The following is a 19,186-nucleotide window of genomic DNA, read 5'->3' on the forward strand; positions in this document are numbered from 1 at the left end:
GTGAAACGAAATTATACGGTGTTTATAATTTCAATCATCTCGATAATTGAATGCTGCTTCCTACGAAACAACAAGCACTACCCATTAGGGTGGTTCAAAAAATCGTTTTTGCTCCACAGTGCTCATCTGATTCTTTACCATCCTCTGAAAATTTGAGCTCATTTGGATTAAAACTGATTTAGCACAAGCCGTTTCAAGTTTGCATGCAAAATTCCCTTACTAATTATTGGAACGATTAATTAAGACGCGGTTTTCACTGAGTGAAAGCTGTTGAGTATTCCTTTTAGCTATGTAGGTTTTCTTTTAACATGCGCTTGATGGGGAAGCGTCATTAACGCAGTATAATGAAAAAATAAATTTCCCCATACTAATTTGCAAGCAAACTTGCAACGGCTTGTGCTAAATCAGTTTTAATCCAAATGAGCTCAAATTTTCAGAGGACACTCAGAACATGGTAGAGAATCAGATGAGCACTGTAGAGCAAAATCGATTTTTTGAACCACCCTACTACCCATGTGTCGTCTAATATCCAATCACTACTCGACATTTCAATAATCATCAAATAACCCTGCTCGCAGAGCAAGATTACTTTTGACAGATACCGAATCATTTTGCATCGATGTCTTATTGGAATTGCTGGGTAGCACCCTTAGGGTCTGTCTCATTTGGAGAATTAAACTTAAAAGTGACAGTTCGAAAATTAGCAAATAACCCGGTAATAAGAATGGCTGGTGCTGTCCAGCAATTCCAATAAGACATCGATGCAAAATGATTCGAGGGCAAGGTGGATCGATCAGGTGGAGGACGATTTGCGGACCCTCCGCAGACTGCGTGCTTGGCGAAGTGCAGCCATGAACCGAGCTGAATGAAGAAGACTTTTATGTATTGCACAGGCCACTTCTTAGTCTGGTAATAAATAAATATATAGTTCAGGTTCAGTAAAGGAGAAAAAATATCATGTGAAATTGATGGCAAAATGACAAGCACCTAAAATTAAATAAATCATATAAAAACATTCATAGAAATAACTTTATTTGCAACTGAATAACAAAAAATTGAGAATTGACGATAGGGTTGGACAAACTTTTTTACATACTTCTCGTAAACACTGGATTTGTTCACACACTTTAATTGCTTCAAAAATATCTTTAAAAATTTTATTTGCGGTTGGGATGAATTGTGAAAGTGACGAAATAATAAGAACGTAACACGCCACTCCGAATGAACTCAAGTTCAAGCGAGTTACCTCCTCAAAATTACCACCTGTGAACTGGTTTGCAGCGCTTACAGCAGCAACCAGATTAGATAATCCAGAAAAGCCCGCCCCATTGAAAGCGTTCGTTACAAATTAATGAGCATCAAACAAGTGCCCTTGAGTCGCCTCGCCGACGGATCGGTAGTTGGCAATTGCAGTAACCGTTTGCCATGCCGCCGCCGTGCCGGCCGCTACGGTGCGATGCCATATTCCATTTGCATCTGATGCCGCTGTGTCTGTGGGATTGGTTTGGCTTTGGCAATGAAATTGCAGCAGAAAAGAGGCGGATTTCTGCATCATCGCATTCGCAAACCATCCGGCGATGACGACTCTGTTGATGCCACCACACCGGGTTGCACCGCAACTTGCAATGACAAAGATGATGGTGGCCAATTGATGCTGTATGTTGTTACAAATTATTTAATTGAAATTACGATTTGTTGTCGTTGGCCCAGTTTGGTATGAACTGAACGGCCAATTGAATTGGCCTGCATCGTTTGTTGTTAGTAAACATGATTAGACTGTGGCAGTAAACGAGCTGACCGGCAGATGCGTTCTCATATTAATTTATTATAAAGTTGACTGATTTGGGTCATCAATGATGGGTTTGAATCGATTGTGATGAAGTAAGTTCAGTTTCACTTACAGAAGAAGAAACAAAGAAACTATGGATAAATTAAATCAACTATTACTCAGATTGAATGCTAAATTACTGTTTTTGTATTCTTCAGTGAATTACCAGCACAAGGGGTAAATCGCTATAGATAGAAATTTGAAATGTGTTTCAAGAATATACATCGGTAGGTCAAGCTTGAATATTTGTTACGCAATAGGCATTACGTTGTAATTGTAGAATGGTCAACATCAATTTGATACTTTATAAGCTATTATCACATGGGTTGTGAGTTTTATAGCTCACTGTGAATTTCGCAAAACAACACCTCATTTCTTGAACCGCCTGTATGATAAGCGCGAAACTTATATAAAAACGTCAATTATTAAAAGAACCGGTCCATTTTCACTTCAATTCTCATCTTATCATGCGAACTAATTTGCAACAACAACAAAAACCATAAAAATGAAAACAAGTCTCCTTGCTGTCCATTGCTTTGTTTTGTATAGAATTGTAAATTGTGTTTCATTAGATCGGATCAGTAAGCCTTCATGACCATCTAAAAAAATTTAAGGCTGCTTATACAACTGCTCTAGAGGTGCCATTAACATTGCAAATTTATAAAATTATCGATTTAACAGAACCTCTGTAGCAAGCTCTGTAAGCAAATCAAAAACATGCTACATCCAGTTTATATGCAAAAAAACGTTAATTTATATTGTTTGAAAAGCCTATTACATATGTAATATAAGAGCATTATTGTTGTTGCCACTATACGCGATTCATAGTCGTCCTTGTCAAGGTGCGTCGCAAATCATTGCCAATTGCAACTGACCACCCAAGCGACGGTCTTCCTACTCGTACACCCTCATCTATCGCACAGTTCTACAGCATTTGACTTCACTCCTCTGCTCAACTCAGCTGATGATGCGTTACAAATGTGGAACCATTCCAACCAGCACCGGCTAAAAGTGAAGCCACAATAGCAACACTTGAGTCACATGTTTTTTTTATTTCGCGTACCCTCGACTCACTCACCTTCCGCGCTATACCTCTCACTCATTCGCTTAGCCGTTGCTGTTGTAAAAACTTATCACATAGCTACATAGTCTTTGGGTAAACACAACCACTGCACAATGGGGAAATTCGATTCCAAAGGTGGAAAAAATTGATAACTTTCTTCACGAACAACTTACAGAAGAGATCAAGAGCTTATTCGAAAGGGAATTTTGCAAAGAATTCAGTGAGTGCTGTTTCATGGACGTGGAACGCTTCTGTATGTAGTTATCGAGCTCGTTTTGCCCTAATGCCCCATATATCGCGAGTTTCCAAACTATTTGTCATTTTATCTTTAAGACATTGTTCTAAAATTGTGTTTATCTCTTCACTGTGGATCCACAGAAGGGCACTAAATATATTTTGTTGGTAAAAGTTGGAAATTTAAGGGATTTTGGGGTCAAATAAGCATCAAAGTGCATTTTATGTGCAATTTTCATGTATTCTGTAAAAATAGTAATATTTACAGATAGGTGTTGATATTATTGTCTCAAAGTGTTGAACAGATATTGGCAAACGTTTGCCGAACAAAAATTAATGAAATAAATCGTTTCACAAATGTTTTATTTGGTTATTTTTTGAGTAAAAAACGATTTTTAAAAACTTTTGAATAGCACCGATGCCAAACATTTCCAAACCATACCCGATCGCACAACTAGACAAGAATAGTCATATGTTATGAGTCTTGATGTGATCATAGATAGGAGGTGATGGGAGATACACTTTTTTTTTACCTTTTTGCCCAAATTCCCCTATGAAGCAATATAACTCAATGATTTAGAGCAAGGAAATGATGTAGTATTGTTAATTTGATTGATATTTTCCAATGATATAATTAAAATAACAAATAATCATATAACTCATTAAAAATATTGAATTATAGGGGATTTAGGGGTCATACAGCTCATTTAATGTAATTTTTTATTCAAAATAGCATAACATTTTTCACAGACGACGCACATAGAAGATAAAGGACTTATTCAAAAGGGAGTTTTCCAAGAAATTCAGAGAGACATCTTTAATAGACGTGAGACACTTCTGTATGTAGTTATTAAGCTAGTTTTGCCCCAATGTCCCATACATCACAGTTTATCAAATTTTTCGTGCTTTTATCTTCCAAGAATTGTACTAAAGATGTGATCTCCTCTTCATTATAGATCAATAGAAAAGCACTATACATATTTTGTTGGAAAAAGTGGGTCAAATAATCATCAAACTGCATCTATGTGAATTTTTCATGTACTCTGTAAAAAATAATAATACCCAAAAAGTCATTTGCACTATATTACGTCGAATGATCATTTAGGGTTAATTTACGGTGATTTAAAAACTTGTAAGCATTGATGTAGCTCTACATATGGTCAATTTTGGCGAAATCTACAACCTATTGATTATTCAGATATTTACAAATAATAGTTTATCTTCTTCTTCTTCTTCTTATTGGCATTACATCCCCACACTGGGACAGAGCCGCCTCGCAGCTTAGTGTTCATTAAGCACTTCCACAGTTATTAACTGCGAGGTTTCTAAGCCAGGTTACCATTTTTGCATTTGTATATCATGAGGCTAGCACGATGATACTTTTATGCCCAGGGAAGTCGAGACAATTTCCAATCCGAAAATTGCCTAGACCGGCACCGGGAATCGAACCCAGCCACCCTCAGCATGGTCTTGCTTTGTAGCCGCGCGTCTTACCGCACGGCTAAGGAGGGCCCTAGTTTATATTATTGTCATAATTTTTTTAAACAGAAATTGATACCATAAAAAAAACAAATATCCATATATTACATTAAAAATGGATTTTAAGACATTTTGGGACAAATAAGTGAAAAAATTCATTAATTATGTATTTAAAAATCTAGTTGTTATCTAGTTGTGCAAACGGGTATGGATTGGTATGGCATTTAAAAAATCGGGGTTTACCCAATAAATCACAAAACAAAACACTTGCGAAATGATTTACTTCATTAGTAATTGAAAAATGAAAAATTCACGTAAAGTGCAATTTAATACTTATTTGACCCCAAAATCCCTTAAATTTTCAACTTTTACCAACAAAGCATGTATAGTGCTTTTCTATTGATCTATAATGAAGAGAACACATCTTTAGTACAATACTTGGAAGATAAAAGCACGAAAAATTTGATAAACTGTGATGTATGGGACATTGGGGCAAAACTAGCTTAATAACTACATACAGAAGTGTCTCACGTCTTTAAAAGATGTCTCACTGAATTTCTTGGAAAACTCCCTCTCGAATAAGCCCTTTATCTTCTATGTGCATCGTCTGTGAAAAATGTTATGCTATTTTGAATAAAAAATTACATTAAATGAGCTGTATGACCCCTAAATCCCCTATAATTCAATATTTTTTATGAATTATATGATTATTTGTTATTTTAATTATATCATTGGAAAATATCAATTAAATTAACAATACTACATCATTTCCTTGCTCAAAATCATTGAGTTATATTGCTTCATAGGGGAATTTGGGCAAAAAGGTAAAAAAAAGTGTATCTCCCATCACCTCCTATCTATGATCACATCAAGACTCATAACATATGACTATTCTTGTCTAGTTGTGCGATCGGGTATGGTTTGGAAATGTTTGGCATCGGTGCTATTCAAAAGTTTTTAAAAATCGTTTTTTACTCAATAAATAACCAAATAAAACATTTGTGAAACGATTTATTTCATTAATTTTTGTTCGGCAAACGTATCTGTTCAACACTTTGAGACAATAATATCAACACTTATCTGTGAATATTACTATTTTTACAGAATACATGAAAATTGCACATAAAATGCACTTTGATGCTTATTTGACCCCAAAATCCCTTAAATTTCCAACTTTTACCAACAAAATATATTTAGTGCCCTTCTGTGGATCCACAGTGAAGAGATAAACACAATTTTAGAACAATGTCGTTAAGATAAAATGACAAATAGTTTGGAAACTCGCGATATATGGGGCATTAGGGCAAAACGAGCTCGATAACTACATACAGAAGCGTTCCACGTCCATGAAACAGCACTCACTGAATTCTTTGCAAAATTCCCTTTCGAATAAGCTCTTGATCTCTTCTGTAAGTTGTTCGTGAAGAAAGTTATCAATTTTTTCCACCTTTGAAATCGGATTTCCCCATTGTGCACTGACTGGCACTGCGATGCTGTTGCTGCAGTAGAAGCAACAACGACGACGCGCGACGTGAGAGCAGAACCTTCACGTCACTCGGTCTCCAAAGCATGCCAAGGTAGATACTTTAATGCATTATTGTTTCTCAAGTAAATAAGCACTGATGCAGCGATTTTACTGTATGAGCCGCGAACAACAAACATGTGGACACCACTGAAGTCAATAATGTCGTGGATAACACATTGGCACTGGACCGCGCATTCACACAACTAGCCGCACCGCATTTAATATGGACTTTTATTAGATTCGCTGTGGCCATTGAGCGATTCACGGCTAGACAAAGCTTCACTGATCCAACCTCTTCAATGTTAATCGTGGAGGGCAAGAGTCGCCGCTTCATCAGAATTGATGAACTACTTCAACTCTTCGCTGCCTGCCCCCGGTTCCCGGGTTCCAGAGTGGAATAATGAAGAAATTAAAATTCCACTCACATTCCACAGCTTGCTGAATCATGGCTAAGGATAGATCAATTTTATTACATAATCGGAAACCGTATCCGAGAGGAAGAGTGCCTTCTCGGACTCGGAACAGCTTACCTCGAACAGCTCCAGCACAACGTCCGGTAGGACAGTATTTAACATTCTGGGTTCAAATGCTATCACCGGGGTCAGAATGACGTCAGACGAAATTTGTTTTCGATTAATCACTGCTCGCACGGTGTACAAACATTCACCGTGTTCGTTAAAGAAGAAGTAGAGTTCTCTCTGTTTTTTTTCTGATTAACAAAACATGCGGCAGCGTCGCGCGTTCGACAATTATTAAAATACGCACACACACTTGAAACCCATTGAACGACCTTAGAGGAAAAACACAAAAATAAAAAGAAATCTTAAGTAGAAACGGTGTACTACACCGATTCAATCTTTAATTCGACCGGCGACTGTCGAACGTTGAACAACTTGTCTGGCAAAAGACCACCGCATTCAGACTTATCTCACAATGCGCGTCACCGACTCACTTGATTCGTGTATCCACCTAATATACATATCAGGTGTAAGAATGTGATAGAATGTTTGGTGGAATAATTTACACCTCTCGGGAGATTGGGCCGTTGTTCGAGCTAACGCAGCGAAAGGGATTACAATACTGACCCTCTGCGGGAAGGTGCAGGTATCGTCCAGCGTCAGTTGTTATCAGCGGCACTCATTCCAAGAGTGTCGTCAATAAAGATAAGCACCCGGACGAGGTTGTGCAGCACCGCGGCCAAATAGCTGCAATAGCGGTACTAGGAATTCACATACCAAAATAAAATTATAGTTGTAAAATTCGCAAATACCAACAGTTCAAAAGTCCATTCACCAGTACCGTGGTGAGAATTGACAAGAATTAAACAGCAAGGTGCAAAGATGGACGCGAAAAAGAAGTTCATCTTGGTCACACAACTCGGCATCATTTTATCAATTTATCAACATTATATTTTGCAAGTCAATCTAAACGAAAGATATGACGTATTTGAAAATAATAATAAACAGCGTAAATTTGATAACAGATGTCTTTTAATTATCTCATTGGTATTTGATAGTACTAATAGGATAATTGATTGGGCTTGAAGCACTAGTGACGCATGACGTGACAATATTATCTGCAAGGAGGATCTCTAAAGATTTTAGCAGTGTTACTGCTCCTGGTTTCAAGCTTGTTTAACTTTATCAAGACCAAGAGAATGCAATCAAAGAGGACCGAGTGGCCCAAGATCGAGTCCAGTGGAGATTAAGGATACTCCATTCGGCGCTAGGCTTATCGAGGAGGAGCTGTTGTCCATCAGGTAGCAGGTATCAAGAACTAAGAACGGTTAGATAGCATTTCGCGGCCATTTGATGGAATACAGTTAGGATTAGTTACCTTTGGGACTATTATTAAATTCTACTCACGTCATCTATGGCTCTACATTGCAGCTGGAACTTGATCTGCTTTCCAACAAATATTGTAATAGCATTTCCACATGTTTTTATTGAAAGCTTCTCTTTGCTCGGGTAGATGAAACAGCAAATGAATGACATTTTTACCATTAATAAATGAATAACTGATATTGGGATTGTTTGATATAATTGCTAAAATAATTGTAATTGTAACTGAATATGGTTTTGTATCACAGCTGCCTAAAAAAAAGTTTAAAATGAGAATCGAGTGTGCCATGGTTGGAGACGGAAGTGTTTTTTTTTTGGTCCGTCATTTTTTTTTTACACTTTTCATCATCGGTTTCCAAAACTAAAAAAAAATGTTGTTTTTAAGTGCCTAACTGTAGTGGGATGCTCAACAATCTACATTTGGTTACATAAACCGGTGCTGTTAAAAAGGCAAAACATACCAACATCTGGATCGAGGTACTCCGTTTGCGACTATTAACAATGATTATCAAGCTACGTATATCGAAGAAAGTTAAGAAGGAATCAAGTACTACACAAGAATATCACGAAGGACGTTCTTATTTGCAACGACGAATTTGCGCTTTTCGACCGACGAGGATGTATCAAAATCATTCGAATGTTTCAGGATCTCTTATTTTCCAGGGAATGGACATTCGGTGAGCTCTATCTAATAATACACCTATACTGCCGCTAACCGCAGGTCGAGCACATCTGTATATGGACGCCCATACACATATGTGCTCGACTTGCGGCTAGCGGCAGTATAATTCTTGCGCATGAAGACTTGCAAATACAGCATTCTCTTCGTCAACTATCTTCATTCGATAAATAATAGGGAACCGCTGTCCATTTTTCGTTTCACTATTTTGTTTTCAACCCTTTTACACTCAAGACCGCTTTTAGACAGGGCATTTTTGTTATTGTTTTAGCAGTTTTTAATTGTTCAGAATTAGAAATGTTTTTGATTTTGGTCAATAATATAAATTTCAATGCATGTTTAAGATCGATATAAAAAAAAATATACGCTTCAAAATATTTATGTAGCGACTTACACGGAGGAAAAAGAATAGGTCCAAAAATTCCAATCATTGAATCACAATTTTCAAACTTGTTATATGTCAAAAATTAAAAAAAAAAAACAATAATACATTCAATAAACAAAAAAAGAGGAACAAAAATAAAAAAAAAGTGAAGTTGATGAAATCGCAAATTAAAGGGTTCAATTTCTCAAAGCGTGCGTAGACTATTTTTGAAAGGCAAGAAGAGGTTTTGAGCGAAGGCAAGGGCTTGGATTTTAGAGGGTTGATAGGATAGACGTGAGATTGAAAACTAGAGAAATAGCACAATTTTGGTAAGAGCCATAAACACAAATAAAAACGTTTCTCCGGCCAAGGTCTGAGCAAAACGAAAAGAAAACGTATTATCGCCTCTCATTCGGGTTTCATACTGGTATCAAGTATTGTAGACTAAATCATGGTCTTTAAGACTGCTATGAAACTTAAAATGTTACTTGGACTGCGGCAATGCATGGTTGAAGAAAAGATATCGCGGTCGCGGTAGCCAAATTTAAATGAACAATCGTTCACTTAGAGCGATTGATTGTTTATCCCCGCGATGGATGAACAATTGTACAGAGTGCGCGTCCTGTCTTGTTTCGTTTAGCACGCGGAGAGATCGCGCAATTTTCTTTGTGTGGGTGAGTAAATTAAATAACAAGTCACAGTTTGGTGCGCGCCGGAAAATATGGATGTGTTGTAAGTAAAAATATGGTATAATTTTATCGTCTTGAGTTTTCGCTTGTTTTTCATCGCTTTTGTTTCTTTTTCTTTGTCTCGTTCCAGAGAGCGAGTAATGGCGCTTAAACCTAGGCCTATGTGTACACTGATGTACATAAGTATTCGTCATGTTTTCATAGTAATCTATCTGAATTTATGCGAATACTTTTGCCCATCAGTGTATAAGCCAGGGCACTAGACTAAAAACTGTGCCCCATCCCAAGACGTCGAGGACCCATGGAGTGTACATTAATCTTCTTAGCAAAGTCACTCCCAACGATTTGTCAATCAGCTGTCCCCGTTTCTTCTTTTCGTAGATTCAAAACTCTTCGTTGATCATGTTATTTATTACTAAATAATCTGATTGCCGGGGAGTTCTGAATTTTCTCCCAAATTCAAGCCTGCACGGTGGGCCTGGCCGTTTTGATACTTGTGTCATATTTATGATATGCTGCAAATATTAATTACAGACAAGAAAATGCTCGGGAATACAACCGACATTTCCAGGATGCTTTTCAATACTGGCTGTGCATGTGCTAAGACAAGACAAGACAGCTGCCTAAAAAAAAAGTTTAAAAAAGAATCATTTTGTCGAATGACATTTGGTTGAAATGACATTACGTCGAGGGTACAGTATGTCGAATGGCCATTTGATTGAAATTGTTTTTTTTTAATTAACCATTAACGAAATATGATTTAAAGTGAATTTTATGCTGAACACATTATTTCTTGTAATGTAAATGTAATGTAATATGTAAATCTTAAGTAAAAAATTAGTGAAAGAAAGAGTATCCATGGAAATAATAAGAAAATCCATGCTGCAATTCAGTTTCGACGAAATGGTCATTCGACGAAATCTCCCAAAGACTTTTTATATAGCCCCTAAAATTCGATCATGCGGTCGTTAAGGGGTCCATTACTAGCACTCACTCTTTATCAGTTTGTGAAGGATAGCTCTCACTTTACACTGCATATTGTGAGTAGACCGCACAGTGCGTTGAATATATGTCAAGTTGGGACAAAAACCATAACTGGATGTTTTAGGCTTTTACCCATATATAAAATAGGAAGGCTTTTCCCAAACCACTACCGATGCTTTTAGCATAATTGTCACATACGGGTATTAGCAAGAGTGTCTCAAATGTCATGTTCTTAAAAAAATATAACAATTATAACAAAAGTGAATCCATATTTCCTTTTAAAATGATATTTAAAACTTTGATCAAATTATACTTGTTTGAGTGAGTCAATTTCACTGTTCTGCTGTTTTAAGCCGAATAAAATCACCAACATCTTTTAGTTTTATCTTCAAAGCCCCAACACACCTTTTGCGTTTTGTTCAAAATGTTTATTTCGTTTTGCTCAATCTATAAACTTCAACGGGTCCCTGTAAATAATAGAATTTTAATTTGTAATTTTGGGATGATTTGGCGTATTGTCTACGTTGCTTGACAGAGTGAAATATGTGTAGTACAGTAATTTCGCATGGGTTTCCAAATATGATGGATATGATACACAACATTTTTGTCAGGCATGTAAAATGAAAAATGATTCAGAAAATTTTTAAATGCAAATATGGCAGAATTAAGCGGTGATTTACAAAAATGTTAATTAGGAAAAAAAAATCAAAAAGTTCGTATTATGTAATATTTAGTCAAACACGAATTGAAAAAAAACCTCGTTTTGGAAGTCGAAATAATTCCATGAATAAGTCCATCTGTTTAAAGATCTGAAATCGGTTTCAACATTTACTAAGCCAAACCTTTCCATCGATTTTACATGGGCGTTTGTGTAATAGTAGCCTAGTCTCAGTGAGAATTTCTAATGGGTAGTAAGCTGGGAGGCGATTTGATGCAACTTTAACTGCGTGAAACTCACTAAGATGCGGATAGTTGCAGCTGTACTGTAGTGAATTTCATTTTTGTCTATGAGTCAACGTACTGTGCGCCGCTGAGTTTTTTTTTTTCAACACGTCGATGGTTATTGAAGCACTATTGAAGCAGATATCCACCTAACATTCAATGTTTCAGAAAATGTGGAAATTGTTCTTCTGGAAATCAAGGAATTGCTTCTAGACCATTCTACAATTCCTTCCGTATTTTGCACTGAAATTATATCAGAATTGCATGTAACATTTGTTTAGAAATTCAGCAAGTTTTTTTTTTTAATTCCGCATTTAAAAATACTTCAAATTCCAGAATTTCTTCTAAAACTTTTTCAGTCCATTTGAAAATCCACACAATACATCGAAAATTCATTTAAGAATTTATCCAAACAATCCTCCAGCAATTGATTCATGAAATCTTGAAATTTTTCTACAAAAATTTCGTCGTGAATTCTTTCACAAGAAGAATACCCCGGTGCCATTCATGTAATTTTCTAAGGAATATCTTGAGGAAATTCTGGGGGAATTTCAAAATGAATTCGTAGAAATTTTCGGGGGAATCCATAGAGGGATTTCTGGAAGAATTCTTAAAGTACATTCGGCGGAAAATCCTGGATGATTTTTTAGGGAACACTCCTAAAGGAAACCTCGTAAAAGAAAAATTGGAAGAATTTCCAAGGTACATTATTTAGGATATTCTGGACGAATCTTTAAGGAATTTAGCGGAAAGAAATCCAGAAGAGTTTCCTGGGTGATTTCTTGACGAACTGTTGGTGTAGTACCTGGATAATTCTTATTTTCGAATTTCGACAGAAATTTCTGGAGAACTTATATGGGGGTTGACCACTGAAGTTGTACTTTTGAGATTAAAGTCTTACTTATTAAAACTACTATCGCCAAATGAATTCAATCGGTTCTAGAAAAGTTCCCTTGGGAATTATTGGGAATATTTTATTAAATAATATCTAGACATTTTTTTTGGGTGGATTCTCAGTGGAATTCCAGAGTTGTTTTTAGAGAAAGTTTTGGAAGCATTTTTGTAGCAAAAAACTTCAGGAGGAATTTCGGGATAAGCTTTTGAAAAAAAAAATCTGGATAAACTTCGGGAATTACGAAGAAATTCCTGGATAAACTTCAGGAGAAATTCCTGAAGGATTTTTCGGAGGAATTCCTGGAAGAACTTCCGGAGGAATTGGTGGAAGAACTTCCGGAGTAATTCCGGAGAGAACTTTCGGAGGAATTTGTGGAAGAACTTCCGGAGGAATTCCTGGAGGAACTTCCGGAGGAATTCCTGGAAGAACTTCCGGAGGTAATCCTGGAGGAACTTCCGGAGGAATTCCTGGAGGAATTCCTGGAGGAACTTGCGGAGGAATTCCTGGAGGAACTTCCACAGGATTTCCTGGATGAACTTCCAAAGGAATTCCTGGAGGAACTTTCGGGGGAATTCCTGGAGGAACTTCCACAGAAATTCCTGAAGGAACTTTCGGGGGAATTCCTGGAGGAGTTTCCGGAGAAATTGCTGGAGGAACTTCCGGAGGAATTCCTGGAGAAACTTCTGGAGGAATTCCTGGAGGAACTTCCGGAAGAAATCCTGGAGGAACTTCCGGAGGAATTCCTGGAGGTACTTCCGGAGGCATTCCTGGAGGAACTATCGGGAAAAAATCCTAGAGGAACTTCCTGAGGAATTCCTGGAAGCTTCCGAAAGAAGTCCGCAGAATATTGTTTGCATAAAAATAGTCGATCCACGCCACCGCCACCGCCACCGATCACCAACAGAGTGACGCCACCACGCCGCCGCCGCTTGATAAAAATGTTATATTACGCCGCCGCCGATAAAATTACACTCTGCGCAAAGGTTTAATTGTGAGTGCATACAGAGATGAAAAGTAAGAGATTCATTTTTTTTCTTTTAAGGGGCCTCATTGCGCATCTCCTTTCGACAGCTTTTTCGTATGACAGTTAGCATGGTTTCCTCGTTTCGAGTCGAGGTGCGCAATGCCACCCCAGGTTTTTATTATGACTTTAATTCATAAATTTAAATAAGCACTGGACAATAAAACATGACATAAAAGTTTTCTGCTCTATTGAAAAAAAAATACGTATCAAGATAAGATTAGAAAAAAAAATGTGATATTGATCTTCAAACGAATTTCTCAGAGAAGAATTCCTCGAACAAAGTCAAAAGAATTTCCCGTATAGATGAAGAAAAATATTTGAACTAAAATAATTTAGAACAATTACTTGTGAAAATTCCGAATGAAGTTCATATAAAGTTCAAAGAATTTTTCGTGGAAACGCCGAAGAATTTTTAAGAATTTACAATAAAAAATTGCAAGAATATGTGGTGGAAAATCCAGAAAAATAATTCGAGATGACTTAGAATGTTCGGTCACGAACGATAAGTTTAAGTTTTGAATTTTTGTTTTTATTATCTATGAAATTATTCTTCATTAATCATTCGAACCCAGTCATGTATATATTGGATTTGAATAAATAAATAATTCGTTTCCAAATATCCTTGCCTATAACAAAACAAATCATAATCCAATCCATCAAAGCATGCTTTCCTTCAAGGCAATCACCACAGTCAGTCTAGGTTTTCCCTCCCCACTGGTTTTTGTTTTAAGATTGTCCGTCCTCCAGCGAAATAGAAAATCTCCTACACATATAAATTATTTTGCCGATCTCTGCAAAATTTTTGCCGAGGCTCGAAGCAATCAATTTTTTTTACCGAAGTTTGCTAATTACACAAAATGCAATTTCGTCAATACCGTTTTGGCTCAAATCCCGAACATGACTCATATTCCGAACATTGGCGTTTTAGCACCCTACCGAAATTCGTCGAAATTATTGCCAATATCTTGGCTGTGGGATTTTCAGCAATCGATAAATTTAAAATTTTCAATGTTTCCTTTTTGTGTATATAATAGAATACATTTCATGTCCCATCATTCTGTAAATATCGAACTGTAAGCATCGAGAAGAAACCAGTAAAAAGAAACCGGAAAGTTTTCACTTTTTTCACCGAAGAGCGCGCCCTGTTCTGTACAAAGCCAGTGTGAAGCATTTGACTGCTGCTCTTGTTCAGCCCGTCAGCGTTTATACAGTCCACCAAGAAGAAATCAATACGCGTCGGTCCCATCGAATCAGTCCACTTCTAGATCCCTCTTGTGGTAGTCTTTAGTGGATATTGATTCGATTTGTACACGGAAAACATATTGCCTATATTTAATCCAAGCGACAAGTTCCTCCGCTTCTGGAGCACCGACTAGGAAACTACAGTGTTTGTTCCAGCGATTCGGTTGCTATCAGATTCTTGTGGGAAATAAAAGGCTCTTTTCGATGAGAAGCCTTTCGATTAGGAGCCAGAGAGCTGGCCAAGTTCAACACCAGTCACCAGCAACGAAATCCAGCCCGAAATTCTTCCAGAAACCATCAATGATGTTGTCAGCAGGAGCTATACTGTTAGCTAGTGAGCTGACAAGTGAGATTTGTAGTTCTAGTCATCCCAACTACAAGTGCAACAGGTTGGTTTCCCTAATGGTATCCCAACGCCGGACTAAGGGATGAGAGCTTGAACTTTGCTACATTTGTTTGAAACAGGGTCATCTTGCCTTTAAATGCCCTTAAAGTAAGAATAATCAGGCCATAGTAGACAAACCGCATTGCTCCCCGTGTCCAATATTCCAATGTCTGATCCAAAGTTCCTAAGCTGTTAGTTTCCATGTTCCACTTACAGTCAAAAGTGTTGCATCCAGATCCAATCTCCAGTCCAGAAGGGTCCCCGGTCGGATGGTAAACTTTTGCTTATGGCCATGATGTCCCAGACAGCGGGAAGGGAATTTCCACTCCTATACATTACTTGATTGTGGTTCTAAACCACATTTGGTTTATCGTTCCTTTGCTGAAGGATTGGGAATTCAAATAGAAATACTTGGAGCAACCGGTAATAAATCGGTGCTGTACCAAAAGTTGAATCGCCTCCATTATGCTAAGAATACCTCCAAGTCTGCCTGAAGCATTTGTTCGCAACCTAGAGCCATTCTACGTCCCTACTTGAAATGGCATTGTCGATGCAGTATTCCAAGGACTGTTATCTCAAGCCATTGTAACAAAACATTTATGGTGGAATAAATCTCCCTTTGCTAATTTGTGTCAAAACAGAAAAAAATACCGAGGAAACATCAAAAACACCCCGTGGAAATTTCAACGTATTTCTTGAGAAAACTTTGACAAGGGCAATTCAAAATCCAAAATGTAAATTTGAAAGAATTCAAGAACGAAAGAAAACGTTTTCCAAATTCAATACAGCTCGCCTTCCGAAGAACCTCCGTTAGAAATTCCGGAGAATTCCCTTTGGGAATTGCGAAAACTTATCCAGAAGTATTTCCCGCGGAAATTTCAGACGATTCCCAGTGCTGATTTGACTTATTGGAATGGTCTGTCTCAAATGATGGTATAAAAATATTTAAAAAAGGGTTTTATAATCCTCAAATTCCTATTAAGATATGTTAGGTTTGAACATTTATAGAAACACTCAAAAAGATCATTATAAGTTTTAAAAATTATTACCTGATCTTAATCTATTTTCCCTGACTAACCCTGACATTCCTGGTCCAAATTAAACTTCCCTGAAATCCACTGACTTAGCAGGGTATCACGCGTACTCTACACACATAGCAAAAGCAGATATCCGTTCTCAATGAATACGTTGTGAACGTCATTCAGTATCCAGTTTTCCGCGAGCGATATAATAGCCGCCAGCTTGCATGCGGGTTAGTCTCTGATTTGACGTTTCTGGAGGTCAACTAGGTATATAAGAAGGTTTGAATTCACTTAATCGGCACCTTCTTATATGCCACATTGGTTAGAATGCTCGGAGCGGTGGGTGCAGTTGCCTCCAGAAACGTCAAATTAGAGACTAACCCGCAGGCTAGCTGGCGGCCATTACCGCTCGCGGAAAACTGGATAGCACGCTTATTGCAGGTCCGTACGTTAGCTTCTAGAAAACATCGGCTAATTTTCATTTATATAGCTAGATCGGAACTGGAAAAGAATCGATATGTTGTTTTGCGTCATAAATAAATTGAACAAAAACAAAATAACGAAATAATCTCAACTGTTTGATTCTAGACGGATAAATCATAAAATATCTATTTCTTAATAGTAAGTTGATGAACTTATTCTTATAGTAAAAAATCACATTATCAAAAAACATTTTTTTTATGTTCATTGGGAGTGCCTTCAATGACTCACTGAGGAGAATTTCAGCCCAAATCCAGGCAAAAGATTTCCATATCCAGTTTTCCACGAGCGGTAATGGCCGCCAGCATTCTGACCAATGTGGCATATAAAAAGGTGCTGATTAAGTGAATTCAAACCTTCTTATATACCACATTGATCTAAATTGCTCAAACGGTGGGTGCAGTTGAGCTCTAGAAACGTCAAATCAGAGACTAACCCGCAGGTAAGCTGGCGGCCATTACCGCTCGCGGAAAATTGGATTATTTTTTGTTCGTTTGTGTACTCTCAAATAGTATTTCTAATTTACCCTTGGATTTTTGAAACAATATTGTTTCTTCTTCTTCTTCTTCTTCTTCTTATTGGCATTACATCCCCACACTGGGACAGAGCTGCCTCGCAGCTTAGTGTTCACAGTTATTAACTGCGAGGTTTCTAAGCCTAGTTACCATTTTTGCATTCGTATATCATGAGGCTAACACGATGATCCTTTTATGCCCAGGGAAGTCCAATCCGAAAAGTGCTTAGACCGCCACCGGGAATCGAACCCAGCACCCTCAGCATGGTCTTGCTTTGTAGCCGCGCATCTTACCGCACGGCTAAGGAGGGCAATATTGTTTACTTGTAAGCAATGATAACTGTCAAAACTTCACCATCATTTAAATGCTTATTTTATCACAATTTATCAAAAATATCCACATTCTATCGTGTTTTTCGTCAAATCCATCAAATCCAACATGATTCGATCTAAAACGGTTTTTAGGTGATCCAAAATTATGATATTGTTAAATCTTTTTCTTTCAATATTGAGTAATTTGCACTTCTTTAGACTACTGAGCAAAAACTATTTTCTCAGTAACAATCCCTCACCCTTTCAAAACCACCTTACTGTATTATCGAATCATCAACATTATCTTCCAGAACTAGGTTTTCAGGTTTTCACTACAGTTGAAATGGCAATATACCAACATCCTGGACTGAATAGAATAATATGCATACAAGATTTAACGGATGCAGGAGCGAGCGCATTTCCAGTTATTAGTGAGGATTCAATTGGAGGAGTTGGAATGCAGTGGTCGGAAGCGTCAGACTTCTTCGGAGAATCTCCTTGGTAAAAACCGATGTATTTACGATTATCGAGGACAATTTCAAAATGACTACATATGTACATATAAAATATTAGGACACATTGTTAAGTAGTGTTCAGAATGATTTACCTAACTATTATTTTTCTTGAGAAATAAATACTTAGGTAGTATAAGGGACCAAATCTACTTGGGTTACTGTCCCCGTTCCTTGCTACTCAGTCGCATCTCAAACAAATGACATAAATTTATACTGAAAGCAAGTACTTCCGTTGAAATGCGACCTCCATGGAAATCCATCTTTGAAAATTGGGCTGTCCAAATAGATCTTTCCCCTACTGGCCATGTTTTCAGTAGGTATAGGATTGCAAATCAATAGTTGGACAGATCTGGATGACTGTTCGTTATATTTCTTAATTTTAGTATTTTGAGAATTGCTCCTCTTCTTCTTCTTCTTCTTCTTCTTCTTCTTCTTCTGATCTATATGCCAGATCACTATGATTGAGAAAAAGTTAACAGTCAGCAACGATTTGCTCAATAGTCTAGAAATTCGTAGCACACACAATCTATGTTTTACAAAATAAAACTTTTGATTAGATTACAATCCCTCCCCAAGCGAAAAAAAATCTAAAATAGCTAAAATCCTGAACAATATCTCATGGAAATTCCGATGAATTTTTCGTAGAAATCCCAGAGATTTTCCAGTGATAATTTAGAAAAAAAAATCGAAGAATTTAAAAATTCCAAAGTTTAGGAACCAAATTCTGAAAAACTTCCCGAGGAAAATTCGAAGAGTTTAGATATAAATTCCGACGAATTTTATTTTATTTATTAATTGCATTTCATTTCCTTTGGAAATTCGGAAGAACTTAATTTTATTTGGCAATTTCGAAGAATTTTATTTTATTCGGAAATTCCAAAAGTTTCATTTCATTTAGGAATTTGAAAGAGTTTCATTTCATCCGGGAATTCGAAACAAAAATATTTAATTAATAAATACCAAAGAATTTCATTTGGAAATTCTGTGAGATTTTATTTTATTTGAAAATTTCAAATTAATTCCGAAGCATTTCACTTCATTTATAAATTGCAAAGAATTTCATTTGTAAACTCCAAATGATGTAATTAGGAAGAATTCCATTTCATTTAGGAAATTCGAAAGAATTTAATTTTATTTGGAAAGAGTAAAGAGTTTAATTTCATTTGGAG

At 36.9% G+C, this 19,186-nt stretch overlaps 1 protein-coding gene across 17 annotated transcripts in view; it reads right to left on the reverse strand.

Annotated features, from left to right (window-relative positions):
- LOC134213259 (phosphatidylinositol 4-phosphate 5-kinase type-1 gamma) overlaps positions 1–19,186 on the reverse strand; it is a 164,941-nt gene that overhangs the window by 104,249 nt on the left and 41,506 nt on the right. Inside the window, exon 1 of one of the 17 annotated variants that reach the window (XM_062692115.1) lies at positions 6,660–6,888. The exons of the other annotated variants lie outside the window; for them this stretch is intronic. Within the exon in view, the coding sequence (XP_062548099.1) occupies positions 6,660–6,704 (45 nt within the window). The 5' untranslated portion in view covers positions 6,705–6,888. Of the gene's footprint in view, positions 1–6,659; positions 6,889–19,186 lie in introns of those variants that run through there. 17 annotated transcript variants of the gene reach the window in all.

Source organism: Armigeres subalbatus, chromosome 2 (genome assembly GCF_024139115.2).
Source record: "Armigeres subalbatus isolate Guangzhou_Male chromosome 2, GZ_Asu_2, whole genome shotgun sequence".
NCBI classification, from domain to species: domain Eukaryota; kingdom Metazoa; phylum Arthropoda; class Insecta; order Diptera; family Culicidae; genus Armigeres; species Armigeres subalbatus.